Below are 24443 nucleotides of genomic sequence, written 5' to 3' on the forward strand. Positions count from 1 at the left end.
TATATCAAGTTGCGAAACGGCTTAGTCATATACAAATGATGAATAAGATACTTACTGGTAATCCACTTTTCCCCTCACAGGCTCTTACCTATTTCTTCTAAACAGCTTGCCAAGCATTCGAACTGCTGTACTGGTTAAGAATATTTAAATGTTGTTCCTGTGTTTACATATTTCGCATAATAAGTTGTGTGTTTGTTTTTTCCTGGAAGCAACTGAAGTCTTCCCTCAGTACTGCAGGGGGTTGGTTCCAGGAATCCCCCTCGGATACTAAAATCCATGGATGCTCAAGTCCCATAGTGGGCCCTCGTAGGCACGGGTTCCGCATTCGAGGATTCAACCAACTGCAGATCGTAAGCAATACATATATGATACACGGTTGGTTGAATCCGCAGATGCAGAACCCACTGATACGGAGCGCTGACTGTACTCAAAAACTCTAAAGAACCAGTAGGATGGTTGTAAGGCCCAGGAAAAGGGAGAGAGGGGAGGAAAGGCAAGTGCATGGCTCATGACACTGTATAAGGGGCCATGCCAAGCAAGATTACGCAGGCCGTGCTATCCAGAGTCCCGGGAGTCAGGTCACCTTCCTGGAGCAGATAGACAATTTCCTCCAGAGAGGAGGTGAGGGGAGAGGAGAAGAATAGGTCCTCTGGCCCTTCTGGAAATTTTCCAAAAGACCTTCCAGAAAATGATGAAGTAGCCTCTATTGTCATCCAACCCTGATATAACACCAGAACAACCAAGCTATTAAGCAATGCAATAGAGAAAATGAACGTGCAAAGCCATAAATTTAGTAACAAAGCACAGTGGAACCAAATGGCACTGCCATCGACATCCAAAATGGAATCAATCCAGGGTGTGCCAGGTAGTTCATCTATACTGTCATTGTGCATGGAGGGCTGGAAGGAATTGAGAGGAGAAGGGCCGAGGAATAGAAAGTGGAGAAAACTTCCTTTTAAAGCCCCTCCTTCATGGGTCGTATTTTGGATGTGGCGCAGTTCCTGAAGAAGCAGGGAATACAATGTCAGGACACTACCCGTGGCAGATTGCATTTTCCAAAGATGGCCATGACCATGTCTTCCATCCCACCTGCTCTTCTACAATGTGACTTTGTCACTCCTGCCATTGGAAGGTGGGGTCTGTGTCCAATCCCTCTGCCCACTGCAAATCTGGGTGGGCTTGTGACTGCTTTAACAATAGAGAACACTTCCACCGTGTTCTGGAACACTTGTATTTGGAGACCTGGGCTGTTATTTAGGTAGTTTAATTAAGCCAAGGTCGCCATGCCGGAGAGGCCACGTGGAGGCGCTCCAGCCAACACTCCAGCTGAGCGCCCCACTGTCAGACAGCGTCAGTTGTCAGCCATGTGGCTGTGCCATCTAGCGTCTCCAGCCCAGCTGTCATCTGACTATTCACACGAGAGGCCTCAAACCAGAACTGCCCAGCTGAGCCCTTCCTGAATTCCTGACCCACTAAGTCATGAGCAAAATGAAATGACTATTTTAAGCCACTAAGTTTTGGGTGATTTATTACACAACAGTAGTAAAGGGAATAGTATGTAAGTGAAATCCTCAGATTACAAAATCTCAGACTCTTTTCTTCCCTTGTATAATTATTTGTCTTTTATTATTTCTCACTCCATGTGTGTGACATGATCACAGACCATGATATCATGAGCTGACTACCCTCAAAGGGCCGAAAAGGGAATGCTGGTGTGTGGTTAATTCTACCTCCAAAGGCTGATTTGGCTCAACCTACAAGCCTTAATCTCCAAATTTTCGAGAGTGACTTTGCAAGTGGGCAGAAAAGAAGTAAATACCTATGTCATGCGGTATGAAGGGTAATTACTTCTACAGCCCCTTCTCACCAACTATCTCTTCCACCTCACTGTAAAAGTGTTTGTAATTCTAACATCAGAAATTAGCTCTTTGAGGTTCTCGGACTTTTTAGATATTGGAAAAATAAAGTAGTAGAAAGAAAAAAACCAAGAAAGCGAATGCAGCTTAACATAAGAAGGAACCTTCTAGAATTAAAAAGCTGGTGAGTATTAGGAAGTGAGCCCACTGTCACAGAAGGTGTTCAAGAATTGGTCGCTTGTAGGGGAGGTAAAGAAGGTTAGGTTGGAGCAGGTATTGGCAAACTTTGTCTGTAAAGGAGTAAATGGTAAATATTTTTGGCTTTCTGGGCCATATGGTCTATCGCAACTGCTCAACTCTGCCATTGTGGCTGTTTTATAGCACAAAGAAAATTATAAATGAATGGGCATTGTATTCCAATAAAGCTGGATTTCCCAAAAATGAGTGTCAAGCTGGATTCAGCCCAATTTGCTGATCCCGGGCTTAAATAATCTCCAATATCTTTTTCAACCCTGAGAGTCTCTGATAAGTTAACTTTCAAAATGCTAACACCCTCAATAGTGGTCCCTCAACAGTTTGAACATGAGCCTGGAAATAGTTTTTGATCCAGGCCCATGAGAATGAACATGGGTGGGCCCCAAGGATGGTAGGAGGGAGGTCAGTGTGCAGTGGAGGGGAGAGGGCTGCTGAAAAGTCTAGTGCTGCTTGACCGTTGGAGTGTAGATGACCTAAAATCAGAGAGGGTCCCTACCCGGCCAGCTGCTGGTGGAACCCAACTCCCTCCTGCCCCACCCCCACCAGCAGATGAAGATCAGGAACAAGGAGGGTGCTACTTCCTTCAACCACCCACATGTTGAAATGAATGACATTAACGCATGTTCATAGCAGGAGTGGAGAAAAGGCCAATTTCATCACCCTAGTGGTGAGCATGTTGAAAGTCGAAGCCCACCAGGCCCTAGAGTATGGGCCTCCATTCAACAAAGACAATCTGCTCTCCAGGAGGCACTGGGATGAAGGAGTAAAATAAGCCCTCAAAGGGTTAATAACAAGAAACAAAATTAAGAGAACTTCTACATTTTTTCTTTGCCATTTTTCATTCTTTCCATCTACTGCTTTCATTTTATGCCATTCTGAACTGAGTACATGTCATAGAAATCATCCAAGGAGAGCTTGTGCATTTTAGGGAAAACAGAGAGTTCAGGACAGGAGGGAGCCATAACGGCAAGGATGTTGTCCACTTATCAGAGAGGGAAACTTGTTCCCAAATGCCTCGGGTGTTAGGAGGCTCGTCCTGAGTTATACTGACCCATTTTCTGCTGCCACTTTAGGTGCCACCACCCTATAGACTCTGCCACACATTACAAAGGCTCTGCCATGCAGCCACCCACCTCTAAAGCCTCAGTCATCACTCAGACCCCAAGAATTTGATCCCAGTGGCCTCTCCCATGGGTAAACTTCTTTGACGGTTTTATTCTTCCAGGCAGTGGCCTCACAGGCTCACCCGGAAGCACCAGACCTCCAGATCTCCAGATGGAGAACCACACGGCACCTGTTCCCAAGCTGCCTGCTCTGTGGAACCAGTGCCCTGCTTGGTCCCCCTGAGAGGAGAGGGCACAGAGGAGAGCTTGTCTGGGCTTGCTTATCAGAGCATTCACCTTTTGTCATCCCTCTTCCTGTTTCTCCTCACTGCGGAAAGCAGGAAACTGAGGCATACCAGCATCTGGGCTTTTGTGGGGTGAAGTGTGTCCATGTAGGCACATGGGCCTTTCCTGCACTCTGTCTAGCACAGCATGGAGACCTCATCAGAATGTTTACCAATAGCAGACACTCAAAAAGCATGGATTTGTAGCAAATGACTTAACTTAGTACTTTTAAATATCTAAATACATGACATAGAACAATAGCTCATTGGTGCAGCATTCTGAGGTATCCCAGGAGTGCTATTCAAAATATTTCATGTCTGGAAAGGCAAAGTTACCCACCAATCAGAATGCACCCAGCCTTGGTGGGAGGCTAGGAGGTTGTATGAGGAGCCAGGAAGAGCTCTTTTCCTATTTAGCAATCGTGATAGAAATGTGTCAACCATTTAACACCCTCTATAGGAATACCAGCTAAACATCAGCCTTGCTGTCCCCAAAATGGACCAAAAGGCAGTTTGGGACAGATGTGCCATTAAGACTTGTCATTAAGTAGTACTTCCCCAATGCGTGAAGAACTACTTCAGAACGGTAAAGGGTAGAAAGTTGTTTTCAATCTCAGTACCTGGTTCACAACAGAGCTCTTGAGCACGGGAACCTCAGGCTTAGTGTTCACAGCATGGCCAGCCTCAGGGAAGGTATGACATAGACTAAGGTTGTCCCTGCTGCTCCTTTATCTACTCCCCTCTTTCCACTGCACGTTCACTCTTGCCTGGCCTTGGCCTCCTTCAGCCCCGGGCCCTCTGTTCAGATGTTCTCTGAGATGCCTCCATTGCACCAAGAAGCATCTCATGCTCTTGATACAGTCTTCCTATAACAAAGTGCCCATCCTAAAACAAAGTCCAGGGAGGTGATTTTTAGGGGAGAAAAGCTTCAAAGTGTGCTATGTAGTTGGGGAAGAGGGTTAGTTCTATCTCTTGTGCATAAAGTTGGCCCCGATTCCCAGGAACACATCTTTACTGGGCTCTGTGGGATTGAGTTGAATAAAGAAGACAGGCACCTCTCTGGCCATGCCCCCTTCCATGGCCCACAAAGCAGTACCTCACTGCCCCTGGCCACATAACTGGTGAGACCTAACTTGGTTGGCTGGAGCTGCGAGACTCAGCCAGAACCAAGTGTCTGAACTTGAGAACAACCTCATCAGAACTCAGACTTGACCTGAGATCAAGGGAGTCCACAGCATATGAAATGAGGGGCAGTGTGTGGGGAGCAGAGAAGAGGCCCCCGTCTCAGAATATCCTCCTCCCACCCTACCTTCTGTCAGATGCCTGAAATCATTGAATCATAAGAGCTTCTCAAGATTCCAGAATCAATGAGAATAAACACAGTCCTTGGGGAAATATCGTAACTCCTTGTTTATTCATCTATTCATCTTTCCCAAATATTTTGAGCATCAAGGATATGCAAGATATCTACAATTTGTATCATTTAAGAGTGATCAAAAATCACCTCATAGCCTCCAAGTCCCTCTCTATCACATCATCTTTTCACTTATTACGTTTCTGCCTGTATCACTATCTGAAGTGGGGCCATCTATTTGTTTACTTGTTTGTTTGCCTTCTTTCTCTCCTCCCCCAACATGAACCTCACAATGGCAAAGACTGATCTGGCCATCACTGTAATTTACTGCCTAGAACAGTGTCTGGCACATAACAGCATCCTGTGAATATCTTGTTGAATGAATGAAATTAAGATGATGATGATGATGATGATGATGATGATGATGATGATGATGATGATGATAGCTAACACTATGAGTAACACTACTCTCTGCCAGACACTTTTCTGGTCTCTTTACATATATTATTTTATTTAATCCTCATAACAATCCAGTGAGGCAGGTGCTATTATTATTCCCATTGACTCAGAAAACAGAGATGAGAAATATTAAGTAAAATACCCAAGGTCACACAGTTAGTGAATGGCAGAGCCACACTTCAAACCCAGGCAACCTGGCTCCAGAGCCCATGATCATAACCACTTCACTGCCCTGCTCTGCAAAGATGAGCAATGCAGACCTGGTCCATTAAAGAGAAGTCTAGTGGGGAACATAAAACATGAGATAAATGTCTATACCACATCTAGAATGTGATAGATGTCATGAAGGCAGAAACTAGTGGTGGGTTAGTTCAAGAGGTATCGAGAACATCCTTGCTGAGTGACAGAATAGGGTCAAGGTTCCATTGAGGTATGGAGAGGATAGACAGGAAAAGATGGGGGAGAAAGGCAGCCCAGGAAAAGGGAATTGTATGACAAAAGGCAGAGAGGTAGAAAAATGTAAGACCAGATTCGGAGACTGGTGTGAGTAACGGAAGGAGGATTCAGTCTGGCTGGAGCCCAGGACATGCACAAGCACAAGGACCAAATGGTGGGGCTGAGGCTGGGAGAGGAGGATGAGGTGGGGTGAGGGTGCTTTAAGTGGAAGGGCTTGATTCCACAGGTGTAACAAGATCTGAGACTGACTTTTTGTGTGTGTGTGTGTGTGAGGAAGATCAGCCCTGAGCTAACAACTGCCAATCCTCCTCTTTTTACTGAGGAAGACTGGCCCTGGGCTAACATCCGTGCCCATCTTCCTCTGCTTTATATGGGACACCACCACAGCATGGCCTGACAAGCAGTGCATTGGTGCGCGCCCTTGCGCAGCCGGGATCCGAACCTGTGCCTCCAGCAGCGGAGCACGAGCACTTAACCACTATGCCACGGGGCCAGCCCTGAGACTTACTTCTGAAATGCCCATCTGTTCTAGCTCAATGACGAGGAATAATGGTCACTAAAACATTGGGGCCCCAGGAGGTGGGCAGTTTGGCCCGAAGATGGGGAATGTAATTTCCAACAATCTAAGGCAAAGGGTATGAGAGAGCCAGGCAGACACAATTAGAGGACGAGTTGACCTCAGTGGCTTGAGGGGCAAGAAGCCACCTGGAGAGGAACAGCGGGAGGGGAAAGATGGGCCACTGAACTGGGAGCCAGTGGGCTCGAAAGCCACTTTGCTTGACAACTTTGCTCTGGACTTTCCCTGTTTATAGATGTCATTTTAATTCCGAACCCCAGGCCATCATGCTGAGACTTTCTTTCCATTCTTCTTCTCCCCTGTTCAAGAAATGGCTCCCTGCAAATCCCCTCCTCTGTATGCTTCTCATGCCTTTAGGTTTTCTGTTAAATTTAGACAAAACATAGAGTGTATGTACTGCTGATCTGTGATGCTGTTTAAAACGCCCTGAGGCAAACTTCACAACAGGAATACATTCTTCTAATTCCCAAGGTGGAGTTTTTCTAAGAAAAAGCAAGCGAGCGGATGAGCCATGCTTCTGGACTGAACAAGTAAAAAGGTGTTTCCCCACAGCAACTGTTTTGCTGTCAGCAACTAGGGAAAGTTTGGCTTCCAGAGTAGGAAGTGGGACCAGAGCAGCAAACCAGAGGATGCTCTCCAAGACACATAGGAACAGGGTGGGATTCTCCAGCACATCCAACAGCAAGGAGTGCAGCTCATCCAAACCTGCCACATGCATTACTGAAGGCCCACTCTGTGCTGGCACCACCTCGAATCAATCACACACGTAAGCCATGGAATCAATCGTAATACAAGGACCACGGACCACAGGTGACTCAGGATCCTCGCACTTGCAAGGGATGGGTCACAACTGAAAATGGCTCAAGAGTTCACATTTCTTTGTCATTCATTTCATTGTTTCTCTAACTCTTGACTCTGTTCCCTTTGTGCTGACTTCAGCCTTAGCTAGCGTACCCTACTACGCTCCCATGAGGTAGCAAAAGTCCCCCCCTCCCACCCCCAGCAGTTTGAGGCTTGGGTCCTACTAGCTTCGCACATCTAGCAGAGAATGCCTCTTTCCCAACGGTGACAGCTGAAGTGCTGGGATTGGGGGTGACTGGAGTGGTTTGGGTCTCAAGTTCATTCCTAAGCTAATTTCTGTGGTCAGAGAGCAAGAATGCCCCAATACGGTGGACGTGGATCCTAGAAGAGCAGTTCAACTCTCACCAGAGACAGCTCACCAAGGGAAAACCAGGCTGCTGTTAGCAGAAGCAGGAAGAACGGATGCTGAGCTGGTGAAAATAGCAGAGATACTTTCCAGAGTCCCATAGATGCACAAATCCCATGGCGACACAGAAGAAATCCTGGGCATTTTGATCCGAAGAAGCTAGGTTGAGTTGAGTCATGACAAAAAAGAAAAAAAAGAGTTATGATAAGTAAAGAAGTGGAAGGAATTCTAGGCCAAGGGAAAAACACATAGAAACAGAAAGGCATGAACTGAGGAGAATCCACTTAGCCTAGAACACGGATGGCACAGAGATGTAGTAGGAGATGACACCAGAAAAATGAGCTGGGGTTGGATCAGGGAGGCCTTTAAATAGCTGGTTAGACAGATCGGGACACCTGTTCTTGGCAACTGTAGCCTGCAGGAACTGGGGGGTGCGTCCCTGATATTTTTTTTTCTCTAGAAATGTATACCCACCTGGAGGCAGCATGAGGCCATGGAGTGCAGGGACTCTGGAGCCAGACTGCCTTCATCCAAATCCCAGCTGTGCAAACCTGGCAAGCTCCTTAACCTGTCTGTGCTTCGTTTACTCACCTGTAAATGCGGAAATAATAGTAAATCCTCGTGGAGGATTAAGTTAAATAGTACACAAAGATCTGAGAATAGTGCCAGGCTCACCGTAAGCACTGTGATTATTCTTATTAGCCAGCATACACCAATGGCGGGCCAGTTGAGTGGCACCACCCACCAGCTACCACCATGTGACCTACTTAATTCACGATTGCACCAGCCCTCCAATTCCACTACTGTAACCAACTTCTTAAAACTCAATCAACTTAGGGGCCGGCCCGGTGGTGCAAGGGGTTAGGTGCGCGCACTCCGCTGCGGTGGCCAGGGGTTCGCCAGTTCCGATCCTGGGTGCGCACCGACGCACCACTTGTCAGGCCGTGCTGTGGCGGCGTCCCATATAAAATGGAGGAAGATGGGCACGGATGTTAGCCCAGGGTCAGTCTTCCTCAGCAAAAAGAGGAGGATTGGCAGATGTTAGCTCAGGGCCGATCTTCCTCACAAAAAAAAAAAAAAAAAGAAAACCTCGATTAACTTAGCACGTGCATGTTTGGACTTCCTTCCTTTGGTTCTTTGTTGGAAAGCTGATTAGAGGCTCTGAGATTAGCCAGTTTCCTGCAACATTGTTAATGAAGGCCACGATAGCACTGTTTGATACCAAACGGAATTCAGCACTGAAAAAATTCAGTTAGCAAATAACAGCAAACACTCATGGGCTGCTATGTGCCAGGCATTGTTCTAAGGACTTTGCATACTTTCTAAATTCTTCTTTACTCCTAAATACTGCAGTGAGCATTTCCTAAAAACAAGGACATGCTCTTACATAACCACGGTCACAATTTTCAAAATCGGAAATTGAACAGTTATGATACTATTACCTAACTTCCAGACCTGAATCTTCTTCTTCTCCTTCTCCTTCACATTTTACAGAAGACGACACTGAGATGTAGAGATGCTAAGTAACCTCATTAAGAGCTGAAATAAGTGGTGAAAGTTGGGATTTGAATCCAGGCAATGAGGCTCCAGGGCGTCTGCTCTTAACTGCTCATTTATGCTGCCTCTCAGAAGGACTCTGCTGGAAGGCAGTTTTCTCTCCCAGGTGGAATGGGTTGCGATGACACCATTATCACTACTTGAGAAACAAGTTCCCTAATTATATGCCAAGCACGGTGCTCTACACGTATTATCTTATTTAATCCTCGCAATAACCCTTTGATGTAGTACTGCCATCATACCCACTCTAGGCCGAATGCTCAGGCCACACAGACACAGAGGGGAGGAGCAGGGCTTCCAGCTCAGGTCTGGCTGATCTCACAACCTAAATGCCTAAGCGTCGTGTGCTCTTGGCTTCCACCACACATGCTCTGCTGCTTTGCAACCAGGAGGAGAACAGTCCTTGGTTTTCATAACCACTGATTACACAGTCATAAGAGTTTCCTAATGCTGGCCTTGGCCTTCACAATACATCAAAATTATCTGGTCCTCTCTTGCAGAGGAGCCAAGGTCCAGCTGGGGAACTAGCTGGTGAGCAAGATTACAGAAACAGCTTGGGGCTGGAAGATCCACCAGTGTTCCAGGGAGAGCACTGGAAGTCCAACTTGTCATCAAGGTGAAGAGAAAAACTGGGGACCTGAGACACAAAGCCAAGTCAACACGAGCAAGAGTCAGGTAGAAAACAGAATTCGAGGAGGGCCCAAGGTCAAGGGCAGGACAGAGCAAAGAGGTCCAAGAAAATTGCTGCAACAGGGCTGAAGAGCTGAAGCCCATTCTGATTGATCTCTGACTAATAGGTTTCCTAGGTTTGTCTGTCTGGCTTAAAGGTACAAGGTAGAAGTATAAGAAATCCACCAAAAATGATCACAGGGAAGAGAACCATCTTCCTCTTGTGAAAGTAAAAGAACCTGTCTACTGATTCTCCCTTAAACTATACATTGTCCTTTAATAATTTGTATTAATTTTACCAGATAACACACTTGTCCCACAAGAAGAGAATAGTTCAGGTGCTTCGGTCCAAACCCCTTTCCTTTCATGGCATCCACATCTCGTATGTTCAACTGGTTTCATCAGAAACATTTGCTCCCACAAATAAAGCCACACTGAGGTCATGACTGACAAGAGAAAGTGCTAGATCTTTCTCATCCATGTTCATGGAGTCCCAGACTTAGTCCTATTCACTGGTGACCTTCTCAAAGAATATGATGTGGAGTTGAATTTTTAACATGGAGCATGGACGTTAAATGCCAACAATCCATTTTTGGACACTCAAAATATTTCAAAAATAGTATAAGTTGCAAGTGTGCTATGCTTTACGGGAAATAATACAATTTAAATCCAAACCTATAAAACAGAAAAGTTGGTATATAAATATACCAGTATATGAGGATTCTTCTAGCCTCAGAAGGATTCACCAGGCATTTCCATTAGCGAACACCCCGAGAGCATTTAAAATAAGGTTTGATCTACATGCAACTTTTCAGGAAAATGGATATTAAACAAAAGAAGAAAAGCCTATAGCTGCAGGAAAAAGGGTTAATGATTTGCTAACTAACATCACTGATTTCATAAAAGTCAACAAAATAATTTATAATAGTAACCAACAAAACTATCATACAACCCCCATGAACCAAGCATTATTTTTTAAGACACACGTGTGAGAAAGTGCTTAATTTCCAAGTTAGTGACAGAACTGGTGTTTTAGAATTTCTGCTCTTATGTAATCATATGCTACTACATGAGGATATTGATTATTTTCATCAGAAAGGAAAATGTAGAAAACATGGAAGACTAATGTAAAGACAAAAACATGTTGCTGATTTTGCTGTGTATTCATTCACCCTTGATCTGTTCTTTGAATTTGAATTCATGGTGTAACTTGAAACCACTGGGGGCAGGGGAAGTTTTGTAGGGATAAAGTCTGGGGAGGTCTTAGACCAGGAAGAAAATTCAGACCTGAAGGTCTTGGGATTTCTGTCATGTCTTTGCTTATAACATCCCTTTGGAAAAGCAAATGGTCTTCTCACACGATCTCATGAGCCAGACCTGCAGGTAAACAGTCAGGCTCTGTTACAGAATGCCCATCAGACAGATATATGCAGGCAGCAAGACCAAGCAGGAGGTGGCCGGAACCATGAGGCAGGAGCTAGGCTGATAAACTTTTAAATAATTAGGGTTGTCTATTGATATGCATTAGACAAACGTATGATTAGCACACCACAACCACGATTTTGTGGATATTATTGTTTAAGATGAGGCTAAGGAAGGTATTTAAACTAAAGAACAGAGATTAATTAAATATATCTTGGACTTCAGGTACATAGAAGTGGATTCATCATTATGCTCAGATCATAACCCATTCTCAGTCCACTGAATATGGTCCACTCTAGTCACTTTGGGAGGAAATTTTTTATTTTTTTAATTAAAAAAATTTTTTTGTAATTCAGTGGTTTTTAGTATATTCACAGATTTACGCAAACATCACCAAAATCACTTTTAGAACATTTTCATCACCCGAAACAAGCCCTGTACCCATTAGCAGTTACTCTCTGTTTCCTCCCAAAATCCCAGCCCTAGGCAACCACTAATCTACTTTCTGTCTCTGTAGATATGCCTATTCTGCACATTTCATGTAAATGGAATCAGATAAGATGTAGTCTTTCGGTCTTTTGTAACTGACCTCTTTTACTTAGCATAATGTTTTCAAGACTCATCCATGTTTTAGCATGTATCAGTACTGCATTTCTTTTTATTGCTGAATAATATTCCATTATATGGATATATCACATTTCATTTATCCATTCATCAGTTGATAAACATTTGGGGTGTTTCCATTTTTTTATTATTATGAATAATGCTGCTATGAACATTCATGTACAAGTTTTTGTGTGGACAAGTGTTTTCATTACTCTTAGATATATACCTAGAAGTGGAATCGCTGGGTCATATGGTAAATCCATGTTTAAACTTTTGAGCAACTGCCAGACTGTTTTCCAAAGCAACTGCACCATTTTACATTCCCACCAACAGTGTACGAGGGTTCCAATTTCCCCACATCCTCACCAACACTTGTTGGTCAGATTGACACACAAAATTAACCATCACAGTCTCCCTGTATTAAACTCGGAGGGGTGCCGGTGGGGCTGCCTTCTACGCTGAGAGATGGGCAGAACAATGTCCTCGGGATAACCACGTGCTTTTCAGGCCATATTCATATCTGGACTGGCTATAAAAATGGGGCAGTCAAGGTGACACTTCAGGGTATTCCTCTAAAACCTTCAATATTCTGTGCTAGCAACTCCCTCAAAAGCTGATTTTATCCCGCACTATGCCTAATCCACACCACTGAGCCACCAAAATTAAGGCACAGATTGCCCAGATTCTTAGTTCTGCCCCAACTCCAACGTGGAGCTATGAAATCAGTTGAGTGCATGATTAAAACCGAGAGGAAAGGCTTTTAGAGGCAGCACTTGAGTCATTTTATCTTCTTAAGGGACAAGGTTATTACTTGATATGACTCACTTAAAAGCAATAAGATTGCTGTCATGGGACAATATGTAACTTGCCTAAAAATCAAGAGATAACATCAGGTTCCTCTACTTCAGATACAGCAAAAGAGGTTAGTGCTTGTCTTTTACATTCTAATATAGAGTGGATTTCTATTCAGTTAACTCAGACATACCAACCCAAGGATCACAATTAGGTCCCTTTGCTCTGGGCCTGTTCTCAGCCTACCTGTGTTAACGACAGACCTCCAGGCAGAGAAAAGCAATGACACTTGTAAAGAAAAAATGATTGATCAGAAAGGCTTCTATGGGAAACAAAATCAGTATCTCAAAGAGATATCTGCACCCCCATGTTCATTGCAGTGTTATTACAACAGCCAAGACACTTAGGAAAAACCTAAGTGCTCATCAATGGATGAATGGCTAAAGAAAGTGGAATATTATTAAGCTACAAAAAAATGAAGGAAATCCTGCCATTTGTGACAACATAGATGAACCTGGAGGACATTATGTTAAATGAAATAAGCCAGACAGAAATAAAAATACTGTATGATCTCACTCATATGTAGAACCTAAACAAAAAAAAAGTTCAACTCATAGAAACAGAGACTAGAATGGCGGTTGCCAAGGGGTGGGGGATGGGGGAAATGGGGAGAGGTTTGTCAAAGGGTACAAAGTTTCAGTTATAAGATGAATAAGTTCTGGGGAATCTAATGTACAGCATGGTGACTATAGTTAACAATACCATATTGTACACTTGAAATTTGCTAAGACAGTAAATCTTAAGCATTCTCACTACAGAAAAAGGTAACTATGGGAAATGTTGGGTGTGTCAATTAACTTGATTGTGGTAATCATTTCACAATGTATACATGTACCAAATCATCATGTTGTACACTTTAAATATATGTAATTTTATTTGTCAATTATACCTCAATAGAGCTGGAAAAAGAAAGGAAAGAAAAGCCTTTTACAGGCATTCTAGATTCGAAGTACACATAGTCCAGAGATGAAGCATCTCAGAAGAAGCTTCTCAGAGAGCAGATGAGAGGTTGCCTGGGGGTGTGGGGGTGAGATGAGGACTCGTTTACAAAGGACACAAGGAAATTTTAGAGTTATTTGATTGAGGTAATGTTTCCACAGACTAAAACTCATCAAATTATACATTTAAGTATGTACAGTTCATACTACAGCAATTATACCTCAATAAATCTATAATGTTTCAGAGAAATAAAACAGACAAAAATCTTACAGATCTCTTTCCAAATAAGATGAGTCATCTGTACTTGAGGTACTTGCCAGGAACCCCAATCTTGACTTGCTGTAAAAAGCCTGGTTGAAATGAGCTAAGATATCTGAGAAGGACAGCCCGAGGGAATACTAACCATCCATTTGTTCATGTTTGATCAGCAAAAGTAAAATATTTGGACCACATAAGCCTACTGCCTCACCAAAACGTCCTCACTTAACCACCATTTCTCACAATGTTCTCAAATTATTTTTTAATCAAGATTTGATGTAAGAAATGGAAATGTGAAATACAGGTGGATATTCTTTTTTTGTAAAAAAGAAAAAGGAACAAGAAAAGAAGGAAGGAGAAAAGGAAGGAAGGAGGAAATAAATCTCTGATGGACAGACTAATGGTCCCCCAGAGATGTCCACATCCTAATCTGTGAATATGTTACCTTATATGGCAAAAGAGAAATTAAGATTGCTGGTGGAATTAAGATTGCTAATCAGCTGAATTTAAAACAGGGAGATTATTTGGATTATCTAATAATCTAATGACCACTGGGTGGGCTCAATGTAATCCCAAGGGCCCTGAAAAGTGGAAGAGGAAGACAGAATAGAAGAGACAGAGGGTGATTTGACTATAGGAGAAAGGCACAGAATGACGCAATGTTGCTGGCTTCAAAGACAGAGGAAGTCGCCTTGAGCCAAGGAATGTGGGCACCCTCTAGAAGCTGGTGGCTCTCCTCTAGAGCTGCCAGGAGGAACACAACCATGCCAACACCTCAATTTGAGCCCAGTAAGACCCATTTCAGACTTCTGACCTCCAGAACTGTAAGATAATACATTTGCATGGTTTTCAGACACTAAGTTTGTGATTATTTATTACAACAGCAATGGAAACCTACTACAAAATCCTTCAAGTGAGGTAAAACAGCACTGGCTCCGTTTATTCACACATTCACCTAACAAATATTGAAAACTTTCCACCGGCAAAGCATTGTGTCGGGAACATGTGGAAAGGAAATTTGTGCCTGGTGCCCAAGAACCTAGGTAACAGGCAACAGTCAGATATCAGAGAAAGAGCAGAGGGAGGTGGAACCCAGGATGGGGCAAAGGATAATGGATTTTCAGTCCTCTTTAGCCAAGAATACTGCAGATCCTGCCCAGCTCTTTTATCTACAAACTGCCATATTTTGCGGCCCAGACTTGGGTGAGGGCTTTTTCCTGACTTCTCTCTTATCTCAGAGAAAGGAAGACACTTTTATCTTCACCGGCACCTTGGGTTAGGTTTCAGGCCCTCTCCGCCAGTGATAAACGTGCAGAACATGAGCGAACCTCAGCCAGAGCTGTAAACTTCAACCGGCCACAAGAGTGTGCACGTGAGGTGACTGCAATTTTTTTCTGCCAAACCAGAATTAGCCGGTATAGGAATGAAAGAGCGTGGAGATTTGAAATTTCATCGATTGGAAGGAAGCTCGGCTTAGGTTCGGGCGCCTCCACACGAACCCTTTTTAAAGCCAACACGGACTGAGGCCTCGAGCTCGACGCTCCACAAAGCGCTCTCCCGGCCGGGCAGCGAGGGGCCGAGGAGCCCGGGAGCCCCGCACCCAGCGCACGGAGCCGGGCGGAGCGCCGAGCCGCAGGCACCGGCAGCTCCAGGATGACAGGCGACATTGCAACAAATCTCTACACGCAGCCGCTCAGGGGGCTCCGAGGGAAACAGCAAGTTCGGGGATCGGGGCCAGGAGGCGAGTGAGGTCGCAGCCCCGGGGGCTGCAGGCGGTGAGTATCCCGAGGCCGCGCGGCGCCGCGGGCATCTTGGACTATGGGTGGCCGCTGCACCCCAGCCGCGGGCCCGGGGGACGGGGCGGCGCGGGCCCAGGGCAGGGTCCCGGCGGTCGAGAGCAGGGCTGCGCCGGGGCACGGTGGTCGCGCCAAGGCCGCCCGCGGGGGGGACCCCGAGCTGCGGGCGAGGCCACCTCGGGGCGGGCGGGGTAACCGCTGTCCAGGGCGGAGCCTGGGGACGCGCACCTCGCTCCCACGGCGGCCGGGGCCCCGCGCGCGTCATCCAGGGCGCACGGCGCCCCTCGGAACCCCTCCCGGCCGGAGAGGCGCGCTCTGCCCCACGCCCAGCCTCGCTCCCCGCCTTCTCTCACGGCCCCAGTTTGGGACTCGAACTGGCCGTGACGGAGCCCAGAGGGAGAGACTGGGAGGCTGCGGCTAGGGGACCTTTAGGGGTGCCGGATGCCTCCCCGCGCAGGCTTCCGGGACTGCGATCGGCCCCGCTTCCCCGCGGAGCTGGCGGGTTCCGAGCGCGCCAGAGGACGCGGGGGGCCTGGGAGGGGGAGTCTCGGGGTGCCGGAGAAAGGGGGAGAACCAAGTGCCCGGGGACGGGCGCTCGGAGCGGGGCGCGGAGGCCGGATCCCGATCCCGCGGGGGCAAGCCCGGGGCGTGCAGATGCTGGGCCCCCCAGAGCGGTTCTGATCAAGGCTCCTCCAGGGAGAAAAGGAGAGACTGAAGTGGGGTGAGGGACCTGGGGCGGCCATTTCGGAGCCAAACGCCGCCAAGGCCATTGACAACGTTGTAGGGGCTCTGCTCTGCTTCCCATTTAGGCTGTTTTCTTTCTGCGGAAAAGTTGATTCAGGCTCATTAGCAAGAATGAATGAGGGTTATTATTGGGGATTAGAAAGATCCCTTTTCGCCTTGTCTGGCGTGTGTGTGTGTGTGTGTGAGAGAGAGAGAGAGGGAGAGAGGCAGAGACAGAGACAGAGAGAATGTATTAGTTGGGGAGAAGGAGGGGATAAAATAGTCTTTGGAATCTCTCAGGCCTGGGTTCTAATTTGAGCTCCTGCACCTGCTGGTTTGACCTCTCTAAGCTTCCTTGCCTCCATTCGACAGATAGCCTCAATTTCCACATCTGTGAAATGGGACATTAATATCAACCCGACAGTATCGTTGTGGAGAAGCCCCCAGCACAGTCCTTGACCCATGGAAGGCATATATAGGTTTAGTTCCGCTAATACAGCGTGAACCCGGCTGGAGTTCCCATTTCTCCTGCGCTGTCGTCTCTACACTAGCTCGGCTCCTAACCTTCGCGGCTCCAACCTCAGCCTGTTGGCCTCAAGTGCGCCCTCTAAGGGCCCGAGATTTCCCGTGCACCCCTGGTCTAGAGGGCAAAACTATCTACAGAGCCAGATTAAAGGGGGACCCACTACACCTGCGTCTGATGAGGAACCTGCTACCAACGTGCTCTGTCCCCCTTTGGGGAAAATTGTAATTTTAGTTGTAACTTGGCGCTTTCCCCTTTGCTTCTCATTTTTAAAGAGCTCCTGGCATGCTAACAAAATCACAATAGCCAACTTAAAAACGAACGACTTGCTTGTAAAATTTACTTTCGTAACAGAACTGTGGAAAATTTAGTTTTAATCTCTGATACACTCCAGCAGGCTCTACATTATTTTCGTTTCTGCCTGTTAGCACGTGAATATGTAGCTGACCTGCATTTCATAGCCTACATGCGTTACTTCGTTTCCCCGCATTTATGATTTCTTTGTCACCGTTTATGAGCTCGCATTTGGGGAGAATGGAAGGTTGACTGTTGTCCCATAGTCTTCCCGTTTCCTCTCTCCACCTTCTTCAGCTCGAGGCCCTGGGAGTATGTGCTGAGCTTCCAATAGGCAAGCGTAGAATGGGTTTCATTTTGCATATTGGTCCTTAGCAGAAGCCCCACACTCACTGCCTCCATTTACCCCAGTGCACCACACTCGTGTTGTCATGTTACACGTGTGTCAGGGTGTGGAAAAGGTGGGGGAGCTTGAAGGTGTATGGTGGAGAAAGACGTGGAGCCTGGGGCAGAGTGGTCCAGAAACCCTCCCATTCTCCAGATGCAGAGTAGGATTATCATACTCAAATCAATATTTTGTATCTTATAATTATATAAATGCTAAAAGCAAACTTGGGGATGGAGGGGAGAGTCATTTCTTTTTTTGTTGTATATTGTTTATTTTAGTCAACCTGATTGGACACTAAGTTAACTGTGATTAGTCAAAACAGGAATTACTTTCAGAGAGATTTCGATGTGACGTGCACATGATTCTATTTCCTGGTAGATCTTTAGGGACCCCCTGAGGACCTGATAGAACTTTCACCCACCCCCACCAGTACTCTCCATCTGATACTGTATTCTACACACATGGTTGTGCCTCTTGAGTAAAACTTGTCCATTAAATGTTATTCACTATCATTTATTTATGAAGAAATAAACTGGAAATGTCGAGAGCAGTTCAATGGCGACTGCATCTCTTAACCCATAAAGTAAATAATTCAGTGAGAATATAAAGTTCTAACGTTGCCTAGAAAAATGCTTACTATTTCAACTCATGGGCTGAAAAACTATGACTTTTGTATTCTTATTATTTCAAAAGCTTCCTTGGATGTAGATGGACTTGAGGAAAATGCCAAGTTGTGTTGTTTATCTTCTTAAACATAACAGACCATTGTCCCACGGGTGTAAAACGATGTTATTATTACTCACATAGGCCAGTCAGGCTCCCTGTCAAGCTGCCTGGTTCTCCTCTTTCTGGCTCCTTGGGATTCTGCATACAACTAGCTAGGGTGGAGGGAAGACGACGCCAAATACCCCTTCTGTACCCTTTCCAGGTTCATCCTCTGGGTCCTTCCAACAGTACAGCTCTTTTCTGAGCTGTGAGCTTTGGAAAGCAAGGGCTGCCCCATCCCCTTCTATCCCCTGGCAGCCTGTCATCTCATTGGAGGAGAAGCGGGTGGAGACAGACACACACGCAAGCCTAGAGCCCAGTGCAGACTAGACTTCTCAAGAGAAGTGGCTCTTCTTCTTTTTCTTCTCTTTTACAATTTAGCCACTAACCTACTGGAGGCAAGAAGCTGATCCAGATGATGTTTAAAAGATAGAGAGAGGGAACTTTATTTTCTTATAACAAGTTAGTGTATGTTTATTTAGAATTTTTTTACCAATAAGATAAATAAAAAAGAGGGAAAATTACTTCTGAGACCATCATGCAAAGAATAATCTCCATCAGCGTTTTTCTTTGTTTGACTCTGGTCTTTTTTCCTACAGATATGTATTTTTTTTTTAATAATTTTATTTATTTGTTTTTTCCCCCAAAGCCCCAGTAGATAGCTATATGTCATAGCTGCACATCCTTCTAGTTGCTGTATGTGGGACGCGGCCTCAGCATGGCTGGAGAAGGCGTGCGTCGGTGCGCGCCCAGGATCAGAACCCGGGGCCGCCAGTAGCGGAGCATGCTCACTTAACCGCTAAGCCACAGGGCCGGCCCCCTACAGATATGTATTTTTAACAACAGCAACAACAAAGGGATTAGCACATACATCCCATTTTGTAACCACCATGTATAATTCACACCTTGGTGTGACCTGCTTGCCACGTCTTGAAAGAGCCTTGTACGATTTTACTCTTGATAGTGCACTGGCATTGCATGGCTATACCATGATTGATTGAACACGCATTCTAATGTTGAATATGAGAGATGTTTGCAGAGTTTTTTTTCTCACTATTTCAAGGTTTCACTCTTACAGTTTAGTTGAATTTTGCAGGATGAACAGAAGATTACCAGGCGATTCAAAGGAGAGAGGTGCGTTCCCAAAATAGGGAAGCGGGAACTGTCATGCACGAAGCTCAGGAGACTGCACTAGGTGCAGGAAGCTCTAGGGGCTTGAGCAGGGTTGGAGAGCAAAGAGCAAAGGTGCGGGATGGGAGAACGGACCCAGCAGGGGCCACAGGTAACGGGAGAGGAGAACTTGGCAGCGGCCAGGAGGCGTTTGGACTCGATTCTGAAGATAACTTGACATGGCGGGGAAATTACGCGGTAAGATACCTTTATCCCTCCCAGCAGTCTGGGTAATGGAGAGGTGGAAAAAGACCCAGGCAGAGACCAGCGTTGTGGGCAGGAAGCGCAGTGGTTGAGAAGTAGATGGCTGTTTAGGAGACGGAATCATTTAACAGATAAAAATAATAATGATAATGAGGTATGAGAGAAAGAAAGAATCAAGATGACAGGACAGATCCATTAAAGTGCTCTTCCACTGACATCCTGGTTCCCTAGCGCCCATTTCTTCCCAGTAAACTCCTAGCCAGAACCAGTGCTATAGTCCAGGGATCAGAAAATTTTCCCTATAAAGAGTCAGAGAGCATGTATTTTAGGTTTTATGAGCCATATGGCCTTTAAAAAGGTAAACACAGGGCCGGCTCCGTGGCTTAGCGGTTAAGTGTGCGCGCTCTGATGCTGGCGGCCCGGGTTCGGATCCCGGGAGCGCCCCGAGGCACCACTTCTCCGTCCAACGTGAGGCCGAGTCCCACGTACAGCAACTAGAAGGATGTGAACCTATGACATACAACTATCTACTGGGGCTTTGGGGGGAAAAAACTGAATAAATAAAATCTTTAAAAAAAAAAAAAAAAAAAGGTAAACACAATTCTAAGCTCAGGGCTGTACAGAAAGAGGCTGTGGGCGCTGTGCAGTTGGCCACAGTCTGCTTCTCTGTCCTCCCCGGCCACATCACAACATGGCTGAGAGACGTCCCACAACGGGAGGTGGTTGGGATCATTTTTTACACCACCTTCCTCTCTTGCAACAAAATGAGTTTCAGTAATAGTCATATATAGTGGTTAGGGGTAATCATTATTTTCTTATTTGTTCTTCTATTTTAAGATGATTAATTGAAAAAAAAGATAGATTTCCATTTTAAAGACATTATTCAAATTGAGTAAAACATTTCACGTATTGACTACAAATTTGGCTTTCCAAACCAAAGTTTTTCACCTCGCAGTCTTGCACTCTGTTTCAGTATGTTAAAATTTAAACAAAATTACAATCTCCGGGGCCAGCCCCGTGTTGTAGTGGTTAAGTTTGGCGTGCTCCGCTTCAGCGGCCTGGGTTCATGGGTTCAAATCCTGGGTGCAGACCTACACCACTTGCCAGCCATGCTGTGGCAGCAACCCACATATAAAGTAGAGGAAGATTGGCACAGATGTTAGCTCAGAGCTAATCTTCCTCAAGCCAAAAAAACAGAGGAAGATGGGCAACAGAAAAAAAAAATACAGTCTCCCAAGGGGCACCTAAAGTGACAGAAGTGAAGTAACTGGACATCTGATTCTTCATCTCCATGATAACTGTGCTGTCACAGTCCATCTCTATGTCCTGCTAAAGGCAGTGATGGGTGTGGCACCACAGGGGCTGCAGATCCAAATTGAGCCGAGGTGAGCTCCAACAATTCTGAGCTCTTAGGAACTTACTCTCAAAACAAATGTGTGTAGCTGGGGCCACATGTGTGTCAGGGTCAACTGTGTGTATAACCAGCAGTTCTCTTGAAATAACTTCTGTGTAGAATACAATGTTTACGAAAGGATGAGTAATAAAAGCATGCTGATTTGAAGCTCACAGATACAACATTAAAACATAATTGTTTGGAACTTTGACCAGCAAAAGATGCTTTTGGAGAGGAGTATTTTATCAGTGTCTAGACATTGTCTAGAATTCCTGGCACATGGCGATCATAAAAAAGTAGACCAACTCTTAGGCGTTTGTTGTTGTTTTAACGTTCTCTACCAATGATGCTCCACCTAATTGCCTGCTTCTGGGGCAGAGTGTTCCCATCGCTGCAGGGCTCAGTGCTACCTTTGGAAGTGCCCAACAATCGTTTCCACTTGTAGGCAACAATCTCTTCCATTATCCTGAACATGGAGGCCCCTACATAACCGCCCTCCTCCTCATTCTCAGCCAATGATCTAGCTTCCTACCTCACCAAAGAAATTAGACCAACAGGTGTGACTTTCCATCCCAGTGCTTACCATCTTATCTCCACCCACCTCCTGCCTCCTCTAGTCTCAGAGGATGGGTCACCCCTCCTAGTCAAGACCAACTCTGTCCCACCACCTCTGGGATGAGTCATCCTCTCTATCTTCCTCTTTTGCTTCTTATCCTCAATTCTTATGCACACACTTAATTCTCATCCTAAAAACTAAAGCAAAACCAGAGTCCTCCCCTACCCTGGCATTATCCCCTCTCTAGCTCCATCCAGCCTCCCTCCTCTTATCCGAACATCTTGAGAGATAATGGATCTATACAAAGCACAGATCTCATCCTGTCTCTTCCTTGTGCACATTCAGCTACTGGCTGTTTATTATGTACGAGATAAACTCAAAGCTCCTTATTTGGCACGCAGGCAAGATCCAGATTCTAGCTCCCTGGTAACCTCACTTAGTAACCTGTATATCACTGTAGTATCCAAAATCTTTTAGTCTGATTTCCTATTCTTCAAGCAATTTTCTAGTAACTAAGTTTCCCAGGCAGATGCTGGGAATGGGGGTGGGTGTCTTGTATATCTGACATAAGTATTACCATTATTAGAAAGTTGTTATCTCCCATTGCAAAAATAATAAATTGGCTTTCTACTTTATCGATCTTTTCTGAGTTGGGTTCGTATGAGTCAGTCTCCTGAAGCTAATCCACTCTGGCTGTACTGGAAATAGAACACTTGGACCCACAAAACTGAGAAACAGAGCCTCTGCCACGGCCCCACCAAAGTGAAGCTACCCTGGAAGGCTGACTAAGGACAGGTGTCTTCCTTCTCTGACGTTGTTGTTACCTGTCAGTATCCATCTCAATAAAGGACACAAGGCCTGGGCTTTGGAGTCGGGAATTGCTGGGTTCAGTTCCCAGTTTCCTGTCTAGCCATACTACTTACTGGCCATGAGACCTCAGGAAAGGCACTTCACTTCTCTGAGTCTATGTCCATAAATGGGGGTCATAATACTTACAGACAGGATGACTGTAAAGATGAAACAGCTTTCATAAAAGCACTGTGAAAAAGTGAGGAATGTTCCCAAATCCACATAATGACAAAGATTGATCTGAAGGGCTGATGTGATGATGGGGCCGCTTTGGTTATGATGGGGAGGCAGAGCTGTCCAAAGAAGATGAAGACATTTTTTGTCTTAATGTTCAACCAAATGATCTGTCCTATGTATTTCAGAAAATCTTGAAAAATGTATACAAGTCATGAAGACATTGGATATGATTTTGAAGATGACCCCAAAGATAAGAAGACACTTAAACCCCACCCAGACATTGATGGTGGATGGGCGTGGATGATGGTCCTGTCCTCTTTCTTTGTGCACATCCTCATCATGGGCTCCCAGATGGCCCTGGGAGTCCTCAATGTGGAATGGCTTGAAGAATTCCATCAGAGCCGCGGCCTGACTGCCTGGGTCAGCTCCCTTAGCATGGGCATCACCTTGATTGTGGGTATGTTCGCGTGTGACCTGTTGTAAAACTGAATAATTATAAAATGACAATTCCCCGCTGTAAGTAATGTTGTGTATTGTTGAAACATTAGATGCTAATGATGTTATTAATTTTTTATTGTGGTAAAATATACATCACATAAAGTTTATCATTTTAACCATTTTTTAGGTATTATGGTTCAGTGCCATTGAGTACGTTCATCACCACCATCCATCCCCAGAACTTTTTCATCTTCCCAAACTGAAACTCCGCACCCATTAAACAATAACTCCTCATTCCCACCTGCCCCCAGGCCCTGGCCACTGCCATTCTACTTTCTGTCTCTATGAATTTGACTACTCGAAGGATCTCGTATAAGTGGAATCATACAATATTTGTCATTTTGTGTAATATTACTATTTGGATATTGTAAACATTTGGAGTATTTTAAAAATTGATCATTTAAAAAACTCTCTTTTGCCCCAAACTCTGTTTTCTTAACTGTTATAATTCATTATCTATCATTACAAAGCTCTGTTTATTTAACATTTATGAATATTTTTAAAAGATAAAAATTTTAGAGAAACTACTGTAAAAGTTAAGTAACAATCTTATTTCAGAGTTCTAGTCTTTTTAATTTGAAATATTGATCATATGTTGTTTCAAAATCTATTAAACTCTTTTAGAAAGGTTATTGAGTTAGCTAACAGGAAGGAATAATAATATATTCTTGTATTTTCTAACCACACAGCAATCTATGAAACCAATTCTTAGCCAGTTGGAGATACTAAACCAGAAAGTTATTATAAATATAATATGTCATTATGGCTAATGTGTTTCAGTTTGGGAACTAAACAACATTTACTGTCAACTAATATTTAATCAGCTTCTATTATGCACCAGGTGCTTTTGCTTCCATTATCTTATTTAATTTTATTTAATTCTCTTAACAATCCTATGAGGTCATGCCACTCTACCCTAATGTTGTTCAGTTGCTTCCCTTGAAAGTAAAAACCATACTTTTATATCTATTTTTTTAATTTAAACTATTTGTGATATATTTTATAGAGGAAGCATAAATGGCCTCAAATCTTTTTCTGGTTTTGTGAGAGTGTGTGTATGACAGGCATATGTATGTTTGATGGGAGACTGTGCCTTTTCAACGATTTCCACATTAGTAATTAATTGCTTGAATCCAATTCAGAGATTTGTTGATCTTGGCTGGCATTCAATCGATGTGATTTCGGATAATCCACACAACATTAACAACAGTGGTGATACTAATGACAGAAAACAAGGACAGAGTGTTATTTCT

The 24443-nt window shown here is 44.7% G+C and overlaps 1 protein-coding gene across 2 annotated transcripts in view; it reads left to right on the forward strand.

Annotated features, from left to right (window-relative positions):
* Positions 1 to 15236: 15236 nt before the first annotated feature.
* SLC16A14 (solute carrier family 16 member 14) overlaps positions 15237 to 24443 on the forward strand; it is a 32450-nt gene continuing 23243 nt past the window's right edge. The window contains exons 1-2 of one of the 2 annotated variants that reach the window (XM_087424726.1): positions 15237 to 15629; positions 22878 to 23149. In XM_087424726.1, coding sequence (XP_087280852.1) covers positions 22891 to 23149 — 259 coding nt within the window. In that variant the 5' untranslated portion in view covers positions 15237 to 15629; positions 22878 to 22890. The remainder of the gene's footprint in view (positions 15630 to 22877; positions 23150 to 24443) is intronic. The other variant, XM_014785378.2, reaches the window with a different exon arrangement.

Source organism: Ceratotherium simum, chromosome 37 (assembly GCF_057802395.1).
Source record: "Ceratotherium simum simum isolate JZ-2026a chromosome 37, ASM5780239v1, whole genome shotgun sequence".
Taxonomy (NCBI): Eukaryota; Metazoa; Chordata; class Mammalia; order Perissodactyla; family Rhinocerotidae; genus Ceratotherium; species Ceratotherium simum.